This window comes from Rhinoraja longicauda, chromosome 24, assembly GCF_053455715.1.
Source record: "Rhinoraja longicauda isolate Sanriku21f chromosome 24, sRhiLon1.1, whole genome shotgun sequence".
In the NCBI taxonomy this organism is placed as follows: Eukaryota; Metazoa; Chordata; class Chondrichthyes; order Rajiformes; family Arhynchobatidae; genus Rhinoraja; species Rhinoraja longicauda.
In genome coordinates this window covers 15,997,098-16,018,122 of record NC_135976.1, presented here as the reverse complement: position 1 = coordinate 16,018,122, position 21,025 = coordinate 15,997,098, and the positions used below count along the sequence as shown (strand labels likewise).

Below are 21,025 nucleotides of genomic sequence, written 5' to 3'. Positions count from 1 at the left end.
TCGAAAGGTCTGTTTCCATGTTGTATATCTAAACTAAAAAATAAGTTGTAAGAAAGTTAATCTGGAATATATTCTTTATCAAAATAACGCCAGTGATTGTAGATGATCTGGACAAGAGAAGTTTTGTTACTTTGTCACTGCTGGTGAGATTCTAACGACTTATACATTTGGCCCAAGGTTGGAAGGCTGCTTTCAAAGTGTTGAAGAGGAACGTGCGGTTTAAAATGGGGAAGATGCTTTCAATCTTTCCCCTTGCACCTTAAATCTGTTCCCTCTAGAATTAGACTCCCCTACCCAAGAAAAAATACAGTGCCATCCACCTTATCCACCCCCTCGTGATTTTATACATCTCTAAGTGCAGCCGCCACACTCCTCCGCTCCAGTCCCTCCAACTCTGCTTATAACTCAAGACCACCAACCAAGCATCCTGGTTAACCTTTTCTAAACCTTTTCCAGCTTAATGGCATCTTTCCTCTAGCAGGGCGACTAGAACTGCACAAGTGTGCGGTCTCCAAGTGTGGCCTCACCAATGTTTTACACTGTTAGTGTGGTCTCACCAATAATTAGTACAGTTACCGTGGTCTCACCAAGGGCTACTGCAGTTACTGTGGTCTCACCAATGTCATGTACTGTTAGCGTGATCTTACCAATATCTTGGTAGTTAGTGTGGTCTTACAAAATAATCATGATAGTTTTATAATCAAAAGCACTACTTTTAACTTCACTTATGCAGTCAGCAATCAATGGCTTAAGAATTGATCATTTTATCCCTACATATGGTGAAACTGTGAACTTCTCTGCATAACCGTTATTGATTGAAACCGAGTCCTTAAGTAATGTTGAAAGTTATTTGCTTGAAAGAGTGTGATATTAAGAGCTATTGAGAATGAGTAATAGTGAGATTAGATTACACTGTCCTGTAAACTACCCATGAAGTGCAGTTTCTCCAGTTTGCGTGTGGCTTCACTCTGGCAATGAAGGAGACCCAGGACAGAAAGGTCAGTATGGGATTGGGAAGGGGAGTTAACATTGGTCCTCTGAATGTATTTCTGAAATGGTATTCTGCAATATTAGAATTTGTATTAAAAATGCCACAAAGTGTTGGAGTAACTCAGCGGGTCAGGCAGCATTTCTGGAGAACATTTTTGAATGTTTCAGGTCGGGACCCTTCTTCAGACTGATTGTAGTGCGGGAGGGGTAAGAAAGCTGGAAGAGGATTGGGGCAGGACAAAGCCTGGCAAGTGATAGGTGGATACAGGTGGGGCCGCAGAGGAGGGGGGGGGGGATTGATAGGCAGATGGTTGGATTAAGGCCAGAGATGAAAAGGAAAAGTGAGAGAAGAGGATAGAAGAGCTCTGAAAGGTTTATTTATTCATGTCATCACACAACTGTATGCCAATCGCGAGCAAATTTTAGTGCCACCTCATTGGCCTCTGCAAGATCTTTAAAAGTCCTGTCCCACATAGGCGATTTTAAGGTGACTGCTGGCGACTAGACTGTCGCCGACAGTTTGCCGGGGTGTCGCGGGCATGATCGTGAGGAGTCTTCCAAAAATCGTAGTGGATCTCGGCGTGTCGCTGAGAAATCATCCGGTTTGAAATTTCTCGGCGACAACTGGCTTGTCGCCAGGTATCGTTGCTTATTGCTGTCGCTGTCGCATGCTGTCCCCAAGTTTGATAGGTTCTCTTAGATGCATTTAGAAGCACATAATATTAAAATAAGTAAAGTGATTTCAAAATACCATAAAATGCTTGTGTTTAACCAATTTATTTACCGTCAGGCCATTTGACAGGTAGATTGGAGGCGACAGTTTGACGGTCAGGTAAGCGTGGGAATTTTTGCGATGTTTATGGCTATCAGCCATTACATTTAAAGTGGGCTCCCAACCCAGATATGCAACCCAGAAACCAGATATGCATCTCCCGTACATTTTCAAACAATGCCCACACACTTTTCACAAAAATCCACTTAATCACTCAAAAAATGTTTTTTTTTAATACAGCTATTAGTAAGCTGGAAGTAAATCCAGTTTATGCCTTGTTACAGTGAAACTTGGTTTTCAACTAACCTGGGCAAGATGTTATAGTTCAAAATTCTCAAGTACTTACCGACTTGTCAGTGATTTCAGCGGAAATTAGGACGCCGGAGAAGCATTGACAGCGTGGGAATTTTGCGATGTTTCCGAAGACGGTGTAATCTCGACCTGACTCGGCATTGCCGTGGTCATTGTCGTCGGGTAAAAGAAAATTTCGGCGATCTGCTACGACTTTGACAGTCGCCAAAAAAATCGCCTAAGTGGGACAGGCCCTTTACAGTGCATGCAGCATGTCACAGCTCAGGAGATGTTCCATAGTCTGGAGGTCCCATCCGCACTCGCAGTCTGCCGCAGCTTTAGTATATCCCCACTTCAGCACGTTCGATTTGCTCCTCCCTATGCCTGTCCGCAGTCTGTTGAGACTGCGCCAGGTTATCCATGGTTGGTCGGAACCTGGTGGGAGTTTCTCAGAGGGATCGATTGAAAGATGAAGCCAGAGGAAGGAATATTAATGGTAGGGGTCAGGGGGGAGGGAAAGGGGAAGGATAGAAATGGGTATGAATCCAGGTGGGGCACAGAGAAGATGGATGGATGGATGGATGGATGGAAAATTCAATACTGTTAGGTTGTAAGCTACCGAAGTGGAATCTCAGATGCTGATTTTCCAGTTTGCATGTGGCCTCACTCTAGCAATGGAGGAGGCCCAGAAGAAAAACATCAGCAGGGGAATGGGAGGAGGCGTCAAAATGGTTAGCAGTCAGGAGAATCTGTATCCCTATATTACCATTCTAACTGACATCAGCATACAGCTCAAACGTTGACCAGAAAAAGATAAACATTTTTATTTTAACATGCCTTGCCTGCAGAAGATGGAAAAAAACTTTTGTAATTTTGAAACAGTAAAATATTTAAAAAGGGAATCTTTTCAAAATTTAAAATGGGAGAACATAATCGTAAAATTAGACCTGGTACATTCGGGAATGTAATCATCTATAGGGTAAAGGAAATCCCTCGTCTGTTCGGCATGGACATTGTGGGCCAAAGTTCCTGTAGTGTTCTAAAAGGCTAGATGTTGAAGCAGTGGTAATTTTAACATTTAAGAGATTGCTGTCTGTTTTGAGTTTGCGGGTTCTGCACGTGACCACATGTGTTTCTCCGCATGTGTTTTCTCCGCATGCTCCGGTTTCCTCCCACATCCCAGAAGCGTGTGGGTTTGTAAGTTAATTGGCTTCTGTAAAATTGCCCCTCGTGTGCATGAGTGGATGAGAAAGTGGGATAACAAGACTAGTGATCAGCTGATCGATGGGCCGATGGGCCTATTTCCATGCTGCATCTTTCAATCAATAATTCAATGAATTGCTCGCATTCTACAATGCAAAAGACAAATCTGAAGCAAAATACACTCTGAAAGTCCAAATGAATTAGACGTAAGGAAAATGGTACTTGCTTCTTCCAGTTCTTATTGTAATTCTCTTTTTTCTTTGGTAGGAAAAGGTAGAACAGGAAGAAGAAGTGAAAGCTTCTCAAGAATCTTCAGAAGAACAGTAAATCTGCAAGGTTCTCACTACCTCATCCAACAGAAGGCTCCTGTCAATACCTGGACTACAAATCCTATCACACTGATTTCATTCTAGTCTTTAACAGGAAACTTCCAACTGCACTGGAACACAACAGTACTTTTTTGTAAAATACAGGTCAAGGTATTTCAAAGAGATCAACATTTAACCAAGGGCAAAGTCTAAACAATTGAGCTCGTATTTCATAGTTTGTCAATGTGGTAAACTGCTGAGCATTGGCCGTCAAGTTAAACCATTGAATAGGACAATCCTGTTGAGCATTTTAGTGGTAAGAAATATGAAACAGTCTGTTCTTGCTGTGGCCGATTCACGTAGAGGACGTATATCGCATGTTGGAGGTGGTGGACCCATGGTCAACATGAAGATGACTACAGTGGATGTTACAGTGGACTGCCAGAGCAGCTCTACAAATCTACATCTGTCAACCCAAGATTGCATTGCAATTCCATAGTGGATTGTGCACTAACACATTACAGCTGCTTATCCATCCATTTGCAAAATTCCTCTCGAGTCATTTTACTTTTGTGTTTGGCATGGCTTACAATTGTGTAGACCAACCTATGTTAGCCTGTGAAATAGATTACGATCTCCTACTTTGTAGACATCCTTCCAAATGGAAGAGAACTAGACATTTCTTTAGGCTCTATATTATAGTTAACTGTTTGCCTGGAGCTAATAATTTTTATTGCATATTATTAATTTTCCGTTATGTAAAACATACTTCATGTGACATGCAAATGCATTTCAAGTAGTAGGTGAAGTGTAAAGAGTGATGTTATATTATTACCCTGTTACTCTTTCCATATTCTTGACGCATACGTTGTTCTCCATAGAAAATGGTGCAGCCAAAGCAATTTTATTCAAAGAAAGGCATTTGGCTCTTTGATCTCTGAACACCAAACTGCCAGACTACAGTTTGGTTTGTTAGTAAATCTGAAAATGGGAAGCTATTGACAGTGAAGGAGCATTTTGTAACTAGGCATAGAATATTTTTCTCCCTTTTGTCGAGATCTTAAATCCAGAAGCAATTGGTAGATCAAATGAGGCAAAATGTCAGGAAGTGAATTGATTCATTTAAATGCTACGATATGAAGGGCGGTACAGTGGCGCAGCGGTAGAGTTGCTGCCTTACTGCACCAGAGACCCAGGGTTGATCCTGACTTTGGGTGCTGTCTATATGGAGTTTGTATGTTCTCCCCGTGACCACATGGGTTTTCCCCAGGTGCTCCGGTTTCCACCCACACTCCAAAGACATACAGGTTTTTAGGTTAATTGGCTTGGTAAAGATTGTAAATTATCCCGAGTGTGTAGGATAGAGCTAGTGTAACAGGAGGTCACTGGTCGGCGCGGACTAGGTGGGCCGAAGGGCTTGTTTCCACACTGTATCTCTAAACTAAACTAAACTAAACTAAACTAAAACAGTGCAAACCCACGTAATAGAAACTTCTGATTTGGAAAACAATCAATTAAACAAGAACTCTCCTTCTGAACGTTTACCTTAAAATTCTACAATGAAAGTATTGTTATTTTTATACTGAAATTATAGAGAAAATAATTTTTTCTCTCCTTAGAACAATATGCCATTAGTTATACTTGTTGCCAACTCTTAATTTAACTGACGAGTCGGCCATTGACGAGTATAAGTTTAAATACATAAAGTTCAAGTGGCAATCATTGGCCCGGTTAAATGAAAGACCACCATTACTGATTTTATTTTAACCCATTCAGTTGGTTAAGGTGATATAGAGTGGTTATGGTGATATATGCTGACAGTGCAGATTAATTGTTTTTGATTATTATTCAAATAAGTGAAAGTACCCCTTTTGCTGGACTCCGCAGGCTTATAGTTAGCAAATTACACATATATACACGCAAATAAAATTATTTAAAATTTATTGGATACTCAAGGAGAGAGGCTGAGTAAGATGCCAACACTTAAGACACGTTGAAACTCAAAGGGATACCAGTTTACTAAAAGTTACAAATTATAAACTTTTTAACTTTTCTTGTATATTAACTTCCTAGTTTATGACATGCTGCAGTTTGAAACTGAGCTCTGTAAAGACTGATGGTGAAGTGACATTAATAACAGCATTTAGAATATAATACTTGAGGTATTAATTTCAAATATAATGCTTCATATATGGTGTTTAAAACTTAGATTGTAATACCTCTCACCAACTGCAAACCGTTTAATTATTCTTGCTTTACTATAACCGATACCAAATGCTAGAGTTAAGCTATAAGTTTACTTTTAATTTTGAATTGCAGAAGAATTTTGCTATTTAATCAATTTATTCAGATGATGCATATGCATTTCCTACATTTAAATGTACGAAAGACTATGTTAATTTAGTATTTGTTATTTTATTTTCTGGATGTCACGGAGAAGGGTCTCGACCAGATATGTCACCTATTTCTTTTTGCAGAGATGCTGCATATCCCGCTGAGTTACTGCAGCACCTTGTGTCTATCTTCCTGTAAAACTCTGACCATAGTTCACATAGTTTGAAATACTTTGGCGGATGGGAGAAATTATAGATTTACAAAGGAGCGGCTTTGCATTTGCACCGCATTGCAAGCATTGGTGGTGATTCTGCCGCAGAGTTAGCTCAGTTGAGAGAACGAGCAACTCTCGAGTCAAATGGCTCTTGTCCCTCGAGATCCTGAAGCATAATAATTTTGAAGGCTCCATTGCAAAACTACGCTGATACTCAACAGACCATTAAACTGAAGCCTAGTCAGCGCTCTTGAATAGACATTCAAATAAATCCCATGCTGCTATTTTGAAGTAGAATAGAAGTTTGTCCCTCAGTTGCTATCAAAACAGTCAAAACTCCCTCCTCTAGCATCAGTGAGGCGTACAAGCTGCCATTATGGGATCTGACTCTATACAATTGACAGCTGTGTTCCCCTGTGTTATCAAACGTAACAGCTTGTCAACTTCATTTACGCTGTTGGAACATACTGAAAGGGATTATAGAGATGCAATTTTCAATTTAGAATAGTGCACAAGTTTATTATGCAGATAAATTCAGTAGTCTTGCAGTTCCATTAACAGGTAATTTGATATCCCACGATTTAACGTTAATTTGCATCTAAATATTGTAGATGTTACTGAAATTTAGATTCCAATTGCAGGCCAAAATAGACAAGAAGCATAGGTATCAGAATCATGAATCTACAAAATCCTCTGTAACAAAGGTGGCTCAAGGTGAATTTTATGTTGTTTTAACAGTGAACAAATACCAAGATCTTCTTTGCATTGAACAAAAATGGCCGCCAAGTTACAGTAACCCTCTTATAAATTGCTAAGCTTTTCTTGATATTTAGCAGAAAACTGACTTGAAGCAAATTATAATTAGGGAAAGGAAAAATATGTTTAAAGTTAATAAGAATTCAGTCCAAGGATAAGCAAATGGGATTTTTCTTCTTAAGTGACAATAGATATAACGAGGCAACTCCCAGTGATGCTAACTTGTTAGTCCATGTGACTGAATATTTCAGTTGAATTGCTGATGAAGTACAACTTTCTTCACTACCTAAGAATGAAATCTGTGATTTTTCAGCAGGAATCCGTTCATTATTCTGTTTTCACATTGTTTTGCAATATTAGTACTGGCCGAACAGATGCAACTTCTTGGGTTTCTGTGTCCACAACTACCTCTTTTTAGTTTCACATTCTCTCAGCTGCTGCTGTACACAATATACAATTCATTTGTTCCATCTTCTCAATTGCAGAGAATAACTGTGGTTAAATAATGTTGCGTCTGAACTTTGTCTGCAAGTTTCCACATTAAGAGGAAAAAAAAGTTTTGAATTTCGTGTTTACCATATTACAATTAAAAAAACAGTAAGTTGGTAAAAGGGAGAGAAAATTTACAAAGTGAATGCGTTTATGTAAAACAAAAAGCTCGAGATATGCATTTGCAATCTACTTGAAGATCATTGGAACCACGGTACAGATTGGCACAAAACGTGCTGAGAGATTTAATACTTGAATTTCATAGATGGAGATTCAAATTAGTAGATTATAAAATGGTGTCTGTTACTAAAAACCTGCTATAAATGCTGGACAACTTACCTAGTTTTTGTACCCATCTTCTGCAGTTGGGAGATTTCGGGGCCACTGTAGTTGGTAATTTGATGACCGCATCAGTAGTACATTTAGAAAAATATTTATTTTTAAAATACAAATTATAAACGTAACTAATTGCTTCTTGGTTTCTTTCTGTCCATAATATGTTACCATTACTTTACTTTATGGCCACCTTGATACTGTCTGGTACCTCAATGGATATGCTCCCTTTTTAAGACACGTCTGATTATTCTGGTCTCATGTTCAAAAAGGTCATAGTTTCACCAATATGCCCCATCTACGCTAGTCCTACCTGCCTGCATTTGGCCCAAATTCCTTTAGACGAGAGAGATGCAGCATGGAAACAGGCCCTTCGCCCACTGAGTCCATGTCGACCAGTGATTACCCTGTACACTAGCACTATGCTACACACTAGGGACAATTTACAATTTACTGAAGCCAATTAACCTATAAACCTGGAGATATTTGGAGTGTGAGACAAATCCGGAGCACCCGGATAAAACCAACACGGTCACAGGGAGAACACACACTCTGTACAAAGAGCCCCCATGATCAGGGTCGACCCCAGGTCACCGACACCATTAGGCAGCAACTCTACCACTGCGACACTGTACCACCCTATAATTCCTCTAAACCTTCCCTATCCATGTATCTGTCCAGTGACCCGAAACGTCACCCTTTCCTTCGCTCTAGATGCTGCCTGTCCCGCTGAGTTACTCCAGCATTTTGTGTCTACCTTCAATTTAAACCAGCATCTGCAGTTTTTCCCTACAGTTTTAAATGTTGTTATAGTACTTGCTTCCACAACCTCCTCTGGCAGCGTATTCCATATACCCACCACCCTCTCTGTGAAAAAGTTCCTATTAAATCTTTCCCCTCTCACCTTAAAACTAGTCCCCTGGTTCTTGATTCCCCTACTCAGAGGTGATTTTTCATCAAAAATTGATGGATTGTGAACAACATCCATTGTTTTGTATCCATGCCCTTTGCTGTGGTACAAAATACATGCCATGCATATCATTAAACCTCTTGCCTCGGCAGAAGATATTTTTAGCAATCGATGGAATAAAATGGCAAACATGTTTTTACTGGCTTATCATTTTGTTGCACCAAACATTATGCAAACATTTCCCCTTCCTTTCAACACTACCGAAACCAGCAAAGTTCTCCATCAACATATAGAGTGTCTCTTTGGTGTGCACTTGGGTTGTTTACTTGGGTGTCAAGTGGTCGTAAAGGCACGCAGTGGCACAGGGAACTGGAGTAACAGACAGCAGATACATTTTATAATTTTACCAACTCACTGTTTAAATGTGATCTTTCTTACAACTATCAAATTTGAATGACGTGCAGATTGCAACGTTGAAATTAAGCAAAGATGTTGATCAGGCTTTTAACACAAGAATCACTTGTTCTGCAAAGGAGATAAGACAGAGATTTGAATTGTACCTTGGTCAAACAAAAACCTGTTAATGTTCAAGGCAAATCACGCATTTAAAAATGCCTACCTCAGCACAAATGTTGGTCATCCTGCTGACTTAATGCATGCATAGTTTAGAAAGTTTTACTGAAAACTCATTTTTACTAAATGATGCAAGGATGTCACAGAACATTTTATATTCATAACAGAAACTTGAAGCATTGATTGCGAAAAATGGAGGTTCTAGATAAATGTGTGCAATTAAGGGCGTGACAATTATACAATATTATAATTTAAGTTGTTTCCATCAGAAATATTTAGCATTCCAGCCATTTTTAAAAATCTCAGTTGGGAGTTTGGTACTTCAACATGATTATTGACCAATGTAATGTGGCAGATAGTTTGTACATGAATGCCCTAATTGTGGTTGATGGCTTAAATCGCACATTAAGATTTTATTTTTCGTCAGATGGTGTTTGGTGCAACAATAAAGATGATGATTATTCAAACTGGTGTCAAGTTGTGCAATTTTAATGGGGGACACAGAGGCTCAACATTAGAGTTGTAGCCTTGCTGTGTCAGAGACCTGGTTCCATCCTGCTGTTTGTACGGAGTTTGTACCTTCTCCCCGTGACCACGTGGGTTTTCCCCAGGTGCTCCGGATTCCTCCCACACTCCAAAGACTTGTACGTTGACACAAAATGCTGGAGTAACTCAGCGGGTCAAGCAGCATCTCTGGAGAAAAGGAATAGGTGATGTTTCAGGTCGAGACCCATCATGTCACCTATTCCTTTTCTCCAGTGATGCTGCTTGACCCGCTGAGTTACTCCAGCAGTGTGTGTCTATCTTTGGTGTAAACCAACATCTGCGGTTCCTCCCCGACACGTTTGTAGGTTAATTGGCTTCAGTAACAATTTTTTAATTGTCACAAATGTGTAGGATAGTGTTAGTGTACAGGGATCGCTGGTCGACATGGAATCAGTGGACCGAAGGGCCTGTTTCCACGCTGTATCTAAACTAAACTAAACTAAATAGTATCTTAGGAGCATCACCTGCTGGGCTAACTGTTACATATGATGCGATACGATAAACTTTATTCTTCCCAGGAGGGAAATTGGTCTGCCAACAGTCACAACGCACAACAAGGTACACAAAAACTTGAAATTAAAAGTGAAAAAAAAAGAAAAGGACAAGCGTCTGTTGGCTGGCTGCTGTGTGCACAGCGCCTAAACCGGAATGAACAAACAAACAAACAAACAAACAAACGAACGAACGCAGACTTATCCCCTGGGCAGAAGATTCTAAAACGACGGTGCCCCCTCCCCCACACCTGGTTTGCTGGTGCATGCTGGTTTAGTTTAGTTTATTGTCACGTGTACTTAGGTACAGTGAAAAGCTTGTTTGTTGCGTGCTATCCAGTCAGCGGAAAGACTGTACATGATTACAATCGAGCCATCCACAGTGTACAGATACAGGATAAAGGGAATAATGTTTAGTACAAGATAAAGTCCGGGACTCCAATGAAGTAGATGGTAGGTCAGAACCACTGTCTAGTTGGTGATAGAATGGTTCAGTTGCCTGATAACAGCTGGGAAGAAACTGTCCCTGAATCTGGAGGTGTGTGATTTCACACTTCTGTACCTCTTGCTTGATGGGAGAGGGGAGAAGAGGGAGTGACCGTGGAGAGACTTTTCCTTGTTGATGCTGGTGGCCTTGCCGAGGCAGCGTGAAGTGTGGATGGATGCCAATTGTAGATGCTATTGCCAAAAAACAGTCTTGAAAACTTCATTTAAAAAAATCATTAATCATGCGTAATGTTGCAGAACTAAGTTGCCAGGAATTTTATTAGTGAAGAAATAAAAGCATTTTGAATAATTATTTTACCAGGTCTCTTTTCATTGACATTTTTGATCAATGAAATTATTTCACGGTGATACTTCATGCATAAAGCTTCAATAATCCAGCACGTTTGGGACTTTGATGATGCCTGAATTGCATATTTTCTGAAGAACTGAATTTTATAACTAGTCCAAGTGGACACGTTGGGCCCAAACCTCTCCTGCATTGGTGCAGCACCCTGTCCTCCACCACTCTCCCCTCAACCCCCTCCTCCCCTCTCCCTTCTGCCCCACTCCCCCGTTCCCCCTCCCTTCCTCCTCCCCTCCCCTCCTTTTAAACTTTAAAATGTGAATAACTTAAAAAATATAAGACCGATTTCAATAAAACTACTTGCATTATCACTAAAGTGACAATGGTGAGTAAGGTGGGCCTAAATTTGTCACACTATAGCGTGCCGTTTTGGCTGAAGTTCAGTCACAAACAAGATAACAAACGAGAGTTTTAGTATATAGATATTCCAACATATTTTTTTAACTTGCTCTTTTTAGATGTTAAATTGTGTTAAAATAAAGACTTTAGAAAATCAGAACTGAGGCCATGGTGTGATGATTGATTGACTGAAAGATACAGCATGGAAACAGACCTTTCAGCCCACTGAGTCCACGCCGACCATCGATCACACAAGTTCTATGTTATCCCACTTTCACATACACTCCCTATACACTAGGGGCAATTTTACTAAGGCAATTGACCTCCAAACCCGCACGTTTCTGAGATGTGGGAGGAAACAAGTACCTGGAGGAAACTCACGTGGTCACAGGGAGAACGTGCAAACACCACACAGACAGCACCCGAGGTCGGGATGGAACCCGGGTGTCTGGCGCTGTGAGTTAAAACGGAGCCTGGGAGACAGGTCCCTCATGAGTTGAAAGGTGGTGTGCAAGCTGGGACCCAGTGAGTTAAAAGAGAGAGGGCAAACCGGGCCTTGGGGAGAGGGCGAGAGGACAGTTTTTTCCCCAAAAATAAACTTTATTTAAAAAAAAAACAAGAACAGTACAAAAACTCTTGCAACATTCTCAGCATCTGTACATGCATTGGTGTTACATTCAGTAGTGTTCACAACTATTGTTATACCAAGCCTTGCCACTCTTGTGGCTGCCTGGGGTGATATCTCTTCCCTTGTTTGAGGGGTGTCCTCCAGCGGACTGAGCCCCCGATGTCCAACAGCGGAAACACCCTAGACTGTGGTCCTCCCCCACAGAGCCTTGGCGTTGGCTGCACTGAGCTTCAGTGCGTCCCTCAGCACGTACTCCTGCAGTCTGGAGCGGGCCAGTCGGCAACATTCCCTGACGGACATCTCACTCCGCTGGGAGACCAACAAGTTTCGGGCAGACCAAAGAACATCTTTTACCGAGTTGATGACCTTCCAGCAGCACTTGACGTCCGTATCCCAATGGATTCCTGGGAACGGTCCATAAATCCGAGAGTCCTTGTTACGGAGCTGTTCGTGATGAACAGGACCTTTGCATCCTTCTCCAGACTCTCTTCACAAATCAACACTCGGAGAAGAGGTGGGCAACAATCTCCTCTCCGTAGCAGCAGTCCTGAGGGCAGCGTGCACCGGCTGTAAGACTCCGGAGGTGCAGGAAGGGATCTGGCCGGGTGGGCCCCTCTCACATCAGTCAGGCCAGGCCAGGTCTTTGTGCTCGTTGGTGAGTTCTGGCGATGAGGCATTTTGCCATCTCCAGTGAGTGGGGAGGGGGAGAGGGAACTGGGACCCCAGTGAGTTGAGAATTGGTGCAGCAAACATCCACTGGTGAGCCTGATGCTGCCTCATCAGGATTTTGAAGCTGTCCGATACTGCATGTGAGATTTTCTATGGCATTTAAAATCCTCACAGAACTTTATGACTTCAATTACATTCAGAGGTGCAGAGAAAAATGGTGGTAATTATATTCAAAATGCATCGCTATAAAACTTGCTTGTTCATTTGCACTGTCGGTAGCAAACAGCTGAACCACTCACAAAGATATATTAAAATGCCTTTAAAAATTTAAAGCATTATTAAATTTTAAGATGGTTGCCTCCGAGAAGCAATCTAATATTAATTTGAAGCAATGATTATAAACTATGCAAATTAAATTGACAGTGTTATTTTGTGCCCAGATCTACTGAGTTGTGATGTTTGTTTGCAGTTGGATTGCTGCAGATCTTTGTGAAGTATAGGTCTTTAATGATTTAGCAGTGCTGTTGTTGAGATCTATAACTTTTGCTATGTCCAGTGCACTCTGCTGTTTCCTGATTGCATTTGATGAGGTGAATTGAATTAAAGAATGAAAGAATGGTGTTAATGATGGTGATGACCTTAAAGGTAAGACCGTCGGGCAGGAGCAGAATTCGGTCATTCGGCCCATCAAGTCCACTCCGCCATTCAATCATGGCTGATCTATTTTTCTCTCTCAACCCCATTCTCCTGTCTTCTCCCCGTAACCTCTGACACTCTTACTAAGATCAAGAATCTATCAATTTCCATTTTAAAAACCAACTAGAGAGCAATCCTGACCTACCATCTGCCTCATTAGAGACCTTTGGACTACTCTTTGATCGGACTTTCCTGGACTTTATCTTGCAGTAAACATTATTCCCTTTATCCTCTGTCTGTACACTGTTGACAGCAGTGGAAGTACATGGATAGCAAAGGTTTAGAAGGAAACATGCCAAATGCAGGCATATAGGACTAGCTTAGATGGGGCATTTTGGTCGGCATGGACGAATTGGGTCAGTTTAGATGTAGATGGCGATCTTGGTCTGCAAGGTCAAGTTGGACTGAAGGGCCTGTTTTCCTGCTGTATGACTCTCTGGCTCTAAAAGACACTTGGACAGGTACATGGATAGGAAAGGTTTAGAGGTATGAGGGCCAAATGCGGGCAGGTGGGACGAGCATAGATGGGACATCTAGACACAAAGTCCTTTTTAGAAAGTCTAAATTAAATCTCCAACAAAGTTGGCAGTCGGATTTCACAAAGTTCTAGAATTCATGCTCATAATTTGAATTATTTGATTATTATTGTGAAGTCGTGGATTCTTGTTTGATATGTGAATAATAGGTGCGGTCAGTCTAAGTTAACTGCCCCACTGCTATGATGGTGTTGCCATGATAACTTCAAAGAATACATGCAACATACCTGTTTAGATTCACACACAGGCTGATTTCTCTCAGATGTCTTTGACATCCTTCAAGTGAAAAAAGGAACATCTAAGAAGCGCAATTTAGTTCAGTTTAGTTTATTATCGTCACGTGAAAAGATTTTTTGTTGCATGCTAGTGAACAAAAAGACCACACATGATTACAATCAAGTGTACAGCTACAGGATAAAGGGAATAACGTTCAGTGCAAGATAAAGTCCAGTAAAGTCCGATGAAAGATAGTTTGAGGGTTTCCATTGAGGTAAATGGTAGGTCAGGACCATTCTCTAGTTGGTGATAGGATAGTTAATCCAGCTGGTTCCTTGCCTAAAACACCTTTGCCTTGAACTTACGTTTATCTTTATAAAAGAAAGAACCTCATAGGCTATACAAATATATCCACTGTGCTGTCTTTGAATAATGTTTTTGAGATGCTTGATTATGTTGTAGTGAGTCCAGACGAGTGGTTTTATTGGAATCCTTTATTAGTATCAAAACCCGTAACAAACGCGACTGACTTCTTCCTGGACAAACACTACTTTACTTAATAATCTAATCTCTAATCTGGTTTGGCGCCAAGCATTTAAATACCCCGCGCTTCCTTAACCCATGACCGTAATCCAATCCGAGGGTTCTATTACCTGGCCAATCCCTATGTCCCTACAATGTGCCATTAATGGAAGGTTATCAATAAATGTCTCTTTCCACTGTTGCTTGTAATGTTGGTTTTATTTTTCAAATATTCTGTCTACTTTTCAGCCTCCAAGGTTCCTTAATACAATCTAACTTAAGCAAAGAGATCTTTTAAGGTCTGATGCGATGTGCATTTCTTTACTCAAGGTTTTGAAGGCAATTCTTTGGAATGGGACATTTTCCACTTTGGAATAATTCAATAATTGATTGAAGTGATTGAAAGATACAGCATAGATCTCAGAATAAAAGGAGGTACCTTTAGAAAGGCAATGAGGAGGGATTTCTTTGTCAGAGGGTGTGAATTGCACGTGGTGACAGGGAGAACATGCAAACTCCACACAGATAGCACCCGGGGTCAGGATCGACCCTGGGATGTCAGAGATGTGAAACAGCAGCGCTAACAGCTATGGCACAGTGCTGCCCTCTAGTGACTGTTCGCAAAGCAGCTGAAAATCCCCATGTGGAATTCCTTCAGGGTGGGATTTTAATGTGGCACATCAAGTATGAATGATTAATACCAACATCGTATACTGGTCAGTTGTTTCCAACAATTAAAAGTCTAAAGATGGGTCCTGACCCAAAACATAACCTATCCATGTCTTCTAGAGATGCTGCCTGTCCCACTGAGTCACTCCAGCATATAATGTTTTTGCCCCCGAGAATTAAAAGGTATTCTAAGTAAAATTTCAAGCTACATTTATTGTAAAAAATACATTCCAGTTGAATATAATCTCACTCACAGCATATAGTAGAGTTGCTGCCTTACAGTGCCAAAGACCCGGGTTCGATCCTATCTGTGTGGAGTTTCCTCCCACACTACAAAGTCATACAGGTTTGTAGGCTAATTGGCTTGGTAAAATTGTCAATTGTCCCTGGTGTGTAGGATAGTGTGTGTGCAGGGATCGCTAGTCAGCGCGGACTCGGTGGGCCGAAGGGCCTGTATCTCGAAACTTTAAACTTGAAATCAATCCAGTAGCCAATGAACTGTTGAAACTTAAATGTGCAACTTAGATGTTTCTATAAATTATATTAAATTACATTAATACCCGGTGACCAACGTCAGTCATAATTGGGGTTTCTGCAGCAGCAGGCGATTTATAGTTACAAATGTTTTTGTAATAAAGGTTTTCACTGGGTAGAATAGGAATTAGGTTGCCTAAGAGTAAAAAAGGCATTTGGTGCTGTATCATTGTATGATAACAAAGTAAGGGAACTGTACTTATAAGATAATTTAAGATTAAAAAGGACCCAAGTGAAAAGGACTTACATTTCTAAGGGATCAGTCAATGAAATTCTCCTAAACCAGAATTATAATTTAACTTTTCAATAATTACATGACCCTGAGAATAAGAGAAATGTTTAACAATTGCCGGTTCTTTATGAATTTGATTAAGCCTTGACCTACTTTAGTAGCATTATACATTTGAATCACTCTACTTAAAGGAGATGTGCGGGGCAGGTTTTTTTAACAGAGGGAGGCGAGTGCCAAAGGTGGTGGAGGCAGATACGATAGTGGCGTTTACGAGGCGTTTAGATAGGCATGTGGACATGCAAGGAATGGAGAGATAAGGATTAGGTGTGGGCAGAGGAGGTTAGTTTAAATTGGCATCAAGTTAAAAGATGGAAAGAGCGCAGAGAAGATTTACGAGGACGTTTCAGGTCGAGATCTCTCTTCAGACTTATCTTGGCAACATGTTCGGCACAGACATTGTGGGCCGAAGGGCCTGTTCCTATGCTGTACTGTTTGTTCTATGTTCTAATCTAGCAAAGTTCAGTTGTGATTCCTGTCTCCTAGTTATTTGTTACTGACTATTTAATGTGGATTTATTAATTCTGCAAAATGGGTAGTACATTTTAAATATAGAAGTTGGGGCATTATATTACAGTTGCACAAGACATTGTTGAGGCTGCACCTGGAGTATTGTGTTTAATTTTGGTCACCCTGCTATAGGATAGATGCAGTGAACCTCAAAATAGTACAGAGAGGGTTTATGACGATGTCAGGACTCGAGGGGCTGAGCTGTGTGTGTGTGTGTGTGTGTGTGTTGTGTGTTAGTGTGTGTATGTGCGTTAGTGTGTGTTTGTGCGTTAGTGTGTGTGTGTGCGCGCGTATGTGCATGTGCGTTAGTGTGTGTTTGTGTGTGTGTGCTTTATATTCAAAGCAATAATAATGTGCTGACAATCACCAGGTGCTGGGTGGTTAATTGGCAATGAGAGATTGCCTGGGGTGAACGTGGCTCTCTGGACTGGGGAAGTTCAAGAGTTCAAGATTTTTTCATTGTCATATGTACTGAAAGCGGAACAATGAATTTCTTACTTGCAGCAGCAAAACAGGACTGTAAACATGGTACACACAGAAAACATAATAAACAACAAAAACAGTAAATTAAAAACCCCGATATTAACACATAAAGCCAGAAGTGCTTAGTGCAACCGAGACAGTCCACAGTTCATAGTTTAGTTAGTATTTGTGTTAGTCAAGAACCTGATGGTTATTGAGAAGAAGCTGTTGCTGAACCTGGTTTTCAGACTCCTGTACCTTCTTCCCGATTGCAGGAAGTGAAAAGAGTGTGTAGCCAGGGTGTTGTGGGTCTCTGATGATGCTGGCTGCCTTTTTGAGGCAGTGCCTATTGAAGATCCCTTCGATGGTGGGGAGGTCAGTACCCCTGATGGACTGGGCTGTTGTGTTCACTACTATTTGTAATCTCCTTCGTTGCTGGGTGCTGAACCAGGCTGAAATGCAATGTGCAGAAAATAGATAACAGGCACCTTACCGTTTACGCGTGCTTGACTTACCATGTTCAAATTTCCATCTGCTTAAATGTTTAAAGTTATATGTTTAATTTACAAGTTTTTAAATTACGTGCTGCTTTTCAGGAACGTGAAGCCTGCGTAAAACACAAAATCACCTGTACAGTGAAATAAGCAGGGAGTGGGATTGATAGGATTGTTCTGAGAACTGGCATGGACTTGATGGGCCAAATGTCCTCCCATATCATACAGAAATGTAAGGTAGACACAAAAAGCTGGAGTAACTTCAGCAGGACAGGCAGCTTCTCTGGAGAGAAGGAATGGGTGACGTTTCGGGTCGAGACCCTTCTTCAGTCTGAAGAAGGGTCTCGACCTGAAACGTCATCCATTCCTTCACTCCAGAGATGCTGCTTAATCCCGCTGAATTACTCCAGCTTTTTGTGTCTATCTTCGGTTTAAACCAGCATCTGTAGTTCCCTCTTACTCATACAGCAATGGGGCAGGTGTAATTTGTCTTGTATTGCATCCGTTTCACAATGTTGGAGGGTTGGCATGTTTCCCTTTGAGCTCTGGATGTATAATTGAAGGGATAAACTGGGGCCATATGTTCCATCCCACAGAGGTCCCCCATGAGCTTCAGTTATCAACCGAGACAGGACTGGAAGCTGGAAGCAGCTGCCTCTTGGTTCTGCCTGTGTGATGATTTGTGTTCTCTCTGCAGTGATTATTTAAGAAGTATTGCAGTGTCTTTGGGACCTTCGGAAAGGACTGTCTCTGGGGTACGTGTGATATAAGCTTTGGGCATCACAGTGGCACCGCAGTAGAGTTGCTGCCTTACAGCTCCAGAGACCTGGGTTCGATCCTGACTACGGGTGCTGTCTGTACAGAGTTTGTCCGTTCTCCGTGACTGTGTGGGTTTTCTCCGGGTGCTCCAGTTTTTTTCCCCACACGTACGGATTCATAGGCCAATTGGCTTTTGTAAATTGTAAATGATCTCCACTGACGTGTCGGATAGAACTAGTGTGTGGGCTGATCATTGGTTGGCGCGAGTTGTTTCTGCTGTTTCCATGATGTATCTCTAAAGTTTAGAGTCTAAAGTAAAGCTTCCAAATCCATGTGTAGAAATACAAAAATGTAAAATTAACGTTGCTAGCCAAATATCTTTTGTACAAACAGATGGAGTGCTGGGATGATGTTTGATTAAATGTTTATGTATAAAGATACAACATGGAAATGGGCCCTTTGGGTCACTGAGTCCATGCCAACCCGCGATCATCCGTTCACATTAGTTCTGTGTTATCCTACTTCCTCATCCACTCCCTGCATATCAAGGGCAATTTTACAGAGGGTAAAAAATCTACAAAGTCTAAGGGATGTGGGAGGAAACCGATACACCCAGAGGAAACCCAAGCAGTCACAGAGAGAACGTGCAAACTCCACGCGGACAGCATCCAAAGTCAGGATTGAAGCAGGGTGTCTGGCGCTGAGAGGCAGCAGTTCTACCAGCTGCACCATTGTGCTGCCCCAAATGTATTCCAATCTCTGTCCGAGGAAGGGTACCATCCCAACAGGTGCTGCCTGAATGGAGTTTGTACCTTTTCCCTGTGACCGCGTGGGTTTTCTCCAGGTGCTCCGGTTTCCTCCCACATTCCAAAGACATACAGGTTTGTAGGTTAATTGGCTTCAGCAAAATTGTCCCTTGTGTGTGGGATAGTGCTTGTGTGTGGGATGAGCGCAGGTTGGTGAGGACTCTGTGGGCAAAAGGGCCTGTTTTGACAAAAAGTGGTTGTAAAAAAAACAGAAAATATTACGACTGCAGCATTTGTGGATAGCAACATATTTTGTTTTCCTAACAAATGAATTGTCCACTCTGTTTTCCTCTCTCCACAGATGTTGCCCGCCCTGCTGAGGATTTCTAAAATACTCGTTTTACGTTAGGTGAAGAGACATAGAATCAGTGGGAGGAAACGAGAATGCTTTGTTGGAAAGATGAATATCGGTGACTTATGTTCCTGAAAAGCAACATGTAGTTCAAAAATGCGTAAATTAACCATGTACATTTAAATAGCCGTAAGTATGAGTGCTTATTTTAAAAATACAGCACGCAAAATAAGCTTTGGTATAAATTAAACAAGAAATGCTACATCAAAAAAGCACAAATCAAACATGCGTAAAATGTGAGGTGCCTGTACTCTTTTTATTTTACATTTATTATATCTACAGTATTTTGTTTTTCCATTTAACTGTTTTCCTGCCTCCACTAAGAAAGTTGGGTTGAGGATTTTTTTTCAAAATCTCAGTAAGTTATTAATCACTCCGAGAATTAGGTGGTTTATTATGTAAAATAATATTGTTATAAATCTCAGAAACTTTGGCTTTAAAGTCTGTTCATTTTTGAGCCCAGAAATGGGGACTCTAAAGTTTAAGCTTTACACAACACATATTTCCTTATGCTAGCCCCCAAATCATCCACACATCCTGTGCAGATTGCATTGTTCTGTAAATCCCTACAAATTTCCAATGGGAATTTACAAAACAAAATCAGAAATAAAACCAGCTCACTGATACATTAATTGTTCCAACCCTCTCAGTGAATCCATACAATCTATGGTGTAGGAAGGAACTGCAGATGCTGCTTTACGCAGAAGACAGACACAAAATGCTGGAGTAACTCAGCGGGTCAGGCAGCATCTCTGGAGAAAAGGAGTGGGTGACGTTTGGGGTTAGGACCCTTTTTTCACCTGCCCATGTTCTCCAGGGATGCTGCCTGTCCCACTTGAGTTACTCCAGCATTTTATGTCTTCCAGACGATCTATGGTTTGTTATCGTCACAAGATCGTTGCCCAGTTGTGGCTCCAAGCCAAAAAAATATACAGTAATGTAGGGGGGCCTACATTGGGATCAATGATGCCAACCAAGTGGAGATTTAATTTTTTGTACAAGAATTAATCCAGTGATGTGTAGGTTTTGTTGCTCTACACTTCTGGCACGTTGCTTTTCGGAAACGTTGTAAGAGTCCTGTTGTCAAAGCCCGTCGTTCACCTGTCTCCCCGCCTCTTTTGTTTCTCTGCACCGAACTGTGACGGGTAGATCAAGACTTTGAGCGTTTCGTGTGAAATGGTCCTTTAGACCGTTGTGATGCACCCCAACTTTGCAGCATCTGTCAAAAACACAAATACATGCATTCAGGAGTTACACTTTTAATGCTGGAAATTAACTCACTTGGGATTTATAATCCGTGATGGAAGGGAAACGTGCACTTTTATTGCATTTAGTAGTTCCCCCGATTCTTATTACTGTAAGCCCTCACAATAACGGACCTCTTCAATTTAGTTTATCGTCACGTGTACCAAGGTACAGTGACAAGCTTTTTTGTTGCGTGCTAACCAGTCAGCGGAAAGACTACATGATTACAATCAAGCCGT

General features: G+C 41.2%; 2 protein-coding genes across 6 annotated transcripts in view; one reads left to right on the top strand and one right to left on the bottom strand.

Moving 5' to 3' along the window:
• Positions 1–19,914, top strand: part of LOC144605439 (uncharacterized) — a 54,157-nt gene extending 34,243 nt beyond the window's left edge. The window contains exon 6 of one of the 2 annotated variants that reach the window (XM_078420701.1): positions 19,491–19,914. In XM_078420701.1, coding sequence (XP_078276827.1) covers positions 19,491–19,538 — 48 coding nt within the window. In that variant the 3' untranslated portion in view covers positions 19,539–19,914. Of the gene's footprint in view, positions 1–3,523; positions 9,624–19,490 lie in introns of those variants that run through there. The other variant, XM_078420700.1, reaches the window with a different exon arrangement.
• The window catches only part of smim29 (small integral membrane protein 29), a 27,725-nt gene continuing 26,489 nt past the window's right edge, over positions 19,790–21,025 (bottom strand). For all 4 annotated transcript variants that reach the window (XM_078420705.1, XM_078420702.1, XM_078420704.1 and 1 more), the window contains exon 5: positions 19,790–20,760. In XM_078420705.1, the coding sequence (XP_078276831.1) occupies positions 20,692–20,760 (69 nt within the window). In that variant the 3' untranslated portion in view covers positions 19,790–20,691. The remainder of the gene's footprint in view (positions 20,761–21,025) is intronic.